Source organism: Giraffa tippelskirchi, chromosome 3 (genome assembly GCF_054371585.1).
Source record: "Giraffa tippelskirchi isolate mGirTip1 chromosome 3, T2T-mGirTip1v1.2.pri, whole genome shotgun sequence".
Taxonomy (NCBI): Eukaryota; Metazoa; Chordata; class Mammalia; order Artiodactyla; family Giraffidae; genus Giraffa; species Giraffa tippelskirchi.
The window spans coordinates 48401071-48406960 of record NC_137277.1 but is presented as its reverse complement, the minus strand read 5'-3'; the positions used below and the strand labels follow the sequence as shown (position 1 = coordinate 48406960).

Sequence of the window (5890 nt, the reverse complement as noted above, 5' to 3'; positions counted from 1 at the left end):
GAGCCTGGTGGGCTACAGTCCATGGGGTTGCAAATAGTTGGACACGACTGAAGAGACTTCGCCCGCACTCAGGAGCACACCTAGGAGGGATCAGCCGATTAGACCTGAAACCGGTTCCCAGTCCAAGGTCCAAAGAGGTAAATCGATAAATGAGACAAACATGTCAGCAAACAGAGACCCAAAGATCCAGCACTTTAGGAATTGTGGGAAGAGTATTAGTAGCATCAACTGCTACAAGAAAGTGTGAGTTCCATCGTGTGTCCTTGGACAGGGGGCCAGGGGGACATTCTTTTCCAAGATCACTAAACCCTACCCTTGCCTCAGTCTGTGCTCTCTCTAACCCTGCTTTCTGTTTGCCTCCCAAAGACTGATCACCTGGGGAAAAGGTCGGTTCAACCCTCCCTCTTCTTTCCCAAAGTAGAGATGGGGGCAGGGAACACAATGAAGCCACACAGATTCTGTTTTCAGGACTGCCTATCTCGCTCCCTCTGTGGTAAAGAATCCACCTGCCAATGCAGGAGACGTAGGTTCAATCCCTGGGTCGAGAAGATCCCCTGGAGGAAGGCATGGCAACCCACTCCAGTATTCTTGCCTGGAGAATCCCACAGAGGAGCCTGATGGGTTACAGTCCATGGGGTCACAAAGACTCGAGTCAACTTAGCGACTAAACAGCATCTGCCTCCTACCCACGTGAGATTTATTTAGCCTCTCTAAGCCTCAGGGGCCTCATCTGCAAAATGGGAATAAACTCTCTATTCCCCGCTGTGAAATTTAAGTAAAATAGGGCCTGAAGAGACCTGACACCCAGCACATGTTCTCCACACCTTCCCTTTCTCTTTTCCTTCACACAGATGCAAATATTAGCAAACTCAACTGTGCACCAGACCCCGCCCTCCACTGCCCTCCCTTTCAGCAAACACCAAGGGAGGACCATCATCTCTCCTCCTCTACCCACTCTGAAGTGGTCAGAGTCCAGAGAGCTGAGGGCTCCGCGTGGATGACCAGCAAGGAAGGAGACTGTGTCCGCCCAGCCTCCCCTGGAGCCTGACTGCCCACTGAGAGGATGAAGGTCTCTGCGGCTGCCCTCTTTCTCCTCATCCTCACCATCACTTCCACTGTTCACAGTCAGCCAAGTGAGTCCACCTGTCCCTGGAGGGCGGCATTGAGAAAAGAGAACAGGAAGCGGGCAGTGAGATGATGCCAAGAGTGTTCTCAGGGCTCCGTCATCAGCCCCAGGTCCCCTCCCCTCCTGCACCCATAGCTGCTGCGCACCGGCCCCTTGTAAGCAGAGCTGAGCTGTGGTCCAGAGCTGCTGGGTTTGGGCAGTTTCAGGAATCTGGGTCGAGGTCACATCAGGAGTCCCGAGGACACAGCAGGAATGATCATTTAAGAGGAAGAGCCAAGGAAGGAGCAGAAGGGACAATCACAAACCTATGTGATGAGGAGGAAGGCAAGGCAAGTGGGTGGGAAAAGCCATGCCTGCTCTGGCAGGGCAGGACTGAGGGAGGCAGGGAGGCAGGCAGAGGGACATCTGGGGCTAAGCCCAGGACAGGGAGTCTGAACCACCCCTTGCTGGCAGGGTCTGTTGTAGATTTCTGGAACTATCATGGCAGATAAAAGACGCCCCAATGGGATGCCCACATGTGCCACTTGAGGATTTCTGGACCCCTGTCTCCATCTCCCAGCCTAGGGCTAAAAAAAGTTTGTAGAAAACAGAAAAGGGGTTGAAGGAGATTGAAAGGCTTTGGAGCCATGAGACGGACGCCTGGGCCCTGCCTCTACCAGCGTTTACGAGGGCTGGTGACAGGGAGGGGACCGGGGACTCAGCCCTCCTCTCAGTGCACACCTGCTTCAATGGCCCCAGCCCTTCCTTTCTCCTAAGGCTGCCCTTGGCACACAGTCTGGCTGGATTCTGCCTTTGTAAACACTCGGGGGAAAAAAAAAACACTCGGGGGAGCAAGGGTCACACACACCATGTAATCTGCCCACACACTCTCAGGATGCCCCTGGTCTTTGTAAACGTCACCTTAGAGAACCAGGGTCACTGTGGGTAGAGGTGCCTCCTGGGGGTCGGAGGGGGCAATAGAGCCCTTGGGGAAGGTCAGGCAGGAAGAAAAATGGCCCAGCCAAAGCATGGATCAGCTAAATGGTGCCCTGGAGACGTCTCAAGCTTTGCCACCTACTGGACACAAGCATCAGGGATTTGCACTCTGTAGGTCTGAGGGCTGGGGAAGGTGATATCCTTGAATGATGAGCAGTCAGGGGAGCTCAAGAGAGACACAGCGCTAACAACCAACCAAGTCTGGTCTCCTGGGAGTGTTAGAGAGAGGGGGAGAGAGCCCTTTCCAGGCCAGTAGAGTGGCCATTACTACCATTAGCTCTTAAAAAAAAAAGTTTTTATTTTGTTTTGGAGTACAGCCATTACCAATGTTGTGATAGTTTCACGTGGACAGCGAAGGAACTCAGCCATACGTATACCTGTATCCATTCTCCCTACTATCAGCTCTTAACCACAAGCACTGACACTTTCTACACCAGACTCTGAGTTAAGGATTTTACAAGCATTTTCTCAACTCATCCTCACCACGATCCTAGGACATAACTTTTTTTCTTATTATTTATTTATTTTTATTGAAGTATACTTGATTTACAATGTTGTCAATTCCTGTTATACATATATATACATATGGAGAAGGAAATGGCAACACACTCCAGTATTCTTGCCTGGAGAATCCCAGGGACGAAGGAGCCTGGTGGGCTGCCATCTATGGGGTCGCACAGAGTCGGACACGACTGATGCGACTTAGCAGCAAGTCATTTAGTCAAGACTCCAACCCATGCTGTCTGACCCCAAAACTTAAATACAAGCCTTTTCCCCTTGCCCTGACTTCTCCTGCTCATCCCTCTATCTCAGCCTCCCCCCAACCTCAGCTTCTCTGGTGCCTCTAGCACAGAATCCAGGCTCCCCGACACAGTTCAGAAGGGGTGCAGCCCTCCCCTCCCTCTCTAATTTCCTCTTCCTACTTCTTCCTTCCCACCTTGCACTGCGGCTCCTGGAACTGCTGCATCCTCCCAGACACGCTGGGCTTCCCCCACCTCAGGCCTCCGTATATTTCTTTCTTCCAGATCCCATGACCCCTCTGTCTGCCTAAGTCCTGCTCATCCTTCAGGAATCAGCTCAGACACCACCTGCTGCGGGACTTCTTCCTCAACCCCCCAGGCTGGGTTAGGGGCTCCTCGTTCTGTTCCCGTAGCCCCTTGCGGCAAATTCTACTTTTTCACTTATCTGTTACCCATCAAGCTACCATCAGTCCTTGCTGACAGATGGCTTTGCCATCAGAAGAACGGACAAAATGCAAGAGATGAGAGATGGAGGTGGGCAGCGGCGGGCTCCCTCTCTGCCTTCTCAACTCAGCTTTCAATGTCATTCCCTCAGAAATCCCTGAGTCGGTGAACCCCCCACTCACCTGCTGCCTGAAGTATCATGAGAAAGTAGTGCCAAGAAAACTGGTGGTGGGGTACAGAGAGGCCCTCAACTGTTACCTGCCAGCAATCATGTAAGCACCGCCCTGCAGACATTCATAGAGAGAGGGCAGGGGAGCCCAAGGCTGGATTAGGGTACACAGAACCAGGTCTCCATGCTAGCACAGGGGAGCAGCAGTTAAGGGCCTGGGCTTTGACTCTCACGGGACAGGCCTGGGTTTTGTTCTTGACTCTGCCACTTACAGAGGCACGTGGCTGATTCATGTGGTCCAAGAAACGGTGGCCATAATGAAACCCAAGCCTGAGGGTCTAGGCTGAATGGAGAGGGCTGAAAGAAGAGATGATGAGGTCTAGAGGCCAGAGAGGGGGGCTTTTTAGGGGACCCAGACAGGGGAAGGCCTAGGGAGGTGGTACAGGGCACGAGGCAAGCCCCCAGTGAGCTAGAAGTAGGGGTGTGTGGACTGGACCCCTAACTGCTCCGGGGCCCCTGACTATCTAACTCTGCCCCCACAGCTTCATCACCAAACGGAAACGAGAGGTCTGCACCAACCCTGACAACGACTGGGTCCAAGAGTACATCAAGGATCCCAGACTTCCTCTGCGGCCTCCCAGGAAGTTGGCCTAGGTTAACATCACGAGATGGGAGGAAGGTCAACCCCAGATCCACAACTTGCTATGGTGGTCAAGCCTCCAACGGAGCCCAAGTTCGATGGGGGGGAAAAGGTGTAACCCTGTGAAAACGCGGGCAACCTTGTGGTCTGAATGACAAGAGTCACATTCAGAGAAAGAGGCCAGAGATTCAAAAAAGTAGAGCATTTTGAATATATTCTCAGTCTCTGGAGGAAATGCCAAGGTTGAGGGAGGAGGGCAGGGATACATTCTTAACGCTCAGCACAGCACTTTCACATCCTCCTCCTTGTCCTGCTTTCAGACCCTCACCTCCCTCCAATGCACCAATCCGTCCTAAATAATCATGTCCTGCTTCCCAATAGTCAAACCACCTCTGGCTCTCTCTGGCCTCCCGCTCATCAAGAGACTCACGGGACTCTTAACTTTTCCTGTCCACCCTTATCCTTTTTCTAGATCTCTTTTTTCTTCTATTATGCTTTTCTTTTAAAACCTAACCTTTTGGGACTTCCCTGGTGGTCCAGTGGCTAGGACTCCATGCTCCCAATGCAGGGGGCCCAGGTTCAATCCCTGGTCAGGGGACTAGATCCCACACAATGCAACTAAAACACCCCTCATGCTGCAACTAAGACCCAAGGCAGCTGAATAAATAAAAATTAAAAAACAAAACCAAAAATCCTAACTGTTTCTTATGGGAATAGTCAAATGCTGATGATTTTTGTCCCTGTTGCTGAGACTTTGCTGAATTCCCTGACATTGGGTCTTCCCCAGGGTGATGTGGGTGCAGATGGTGCTGAAACAAAAGAGGAGGTGTCAATCCCTAAGTCCCTCCCACTGTAAGCTTTGTAGGACAGAGAAGGGCATTTGGCTAGGCTGGGGGTAAAAATCCTGGTCCAAAACTCAACCATTCAATAAACACAATTTCCTTTATTGCCAACTTTGTTTCTAACTCCCTGCCTCCTTTCTGCTGGAATGGCAGAAACTTAATCTGAATTTTTTCAGGGTCTTCTCCACACTCCCCCAAGAAATTTCTCCATTTGGGGAACTGGAGCTTTTACATGGCACCAAGGCCAGAGGTGGGGGGCTTCCCTGGTACCTCAGATGGTAAAGAATCTGCCTGCAATGCAGGAGACCTGGCTTCGATTCCTGGGTTAGGGAAGATCCCCTGGAGAAGGCAATGGCACTCTACGCCAGTATTCTTGCCTGGAGAATTCCATAGACAGAAGAGGCTGGCAGGTGACAGTCCATGGATCGCTAAGAGTTGGACATAACTGAGTGAGGAACACTTTCACTTCATTTTTTTTCCAGACATGGATTATATTTTTCCCTTCCTCCCTACCTCTCTGTCCCCAGCTCAACAATAGGGAGTAGACTCAGACAAAATCCAACATTCCCTCAAAATGGTGCTGTGAAGGCAAAGCAAAATCAGGCAACTAAAGCTATATAATTAGAGAAACAAATTTGGTGAAGTGATCATTGCGAAGACTGGTCTTCCAATGACTTGAATTCTGCTGAACTGACCCAAGCCTGCCCCCAGTGGCCCCCAATGGTACTACATCATCCTGCCTCCCTGCTCCCCTACCCCAACTGAAGCTGACCTACCCAGAGGCCGCCTGACCCCAGGTGACCAATCAGACTCTCTCTTAGATGAACTCTGGACCCGAGAAACCAGCACTGGCTGCTGTTGGAGCATTGTCCCAGGGGAAGAGGTCTATGAACCCGTCCACTGAAGCCCCCGGAGCTGCCTGTCCCTCCTCCAAGCTTGGAGGTTTGGCTAACC

General features: G+C 51.5%; 1 protein-coding gene across 1 annotated transcript; it reads left to right on the top strand.

The window, feature by feature from the left end:
• The first annotated feature begins 851 nt into the window (after window positions 1-851).
• Window positions 852-5047, top strand: CCL16 (C-C motif chemokine ligand 16). Its single transcript, XM_081575912.1, has 3 exons — window positions 852-1133; window positions 3437-3557; window positions 3997-5047. Exons 1-3 carry the CDS (start codon window positions 1064-1066, stop codon window positions 4106-4108), a joined length of 303 nt encoding a protein of 100 aa, XP_081432038.1. The 5' UTR covers window positions 852-1063; the 3' UTR covers window positions 4109-5047.
• Window positions 5048-5890: the final 843 nt, after the last annotated feature.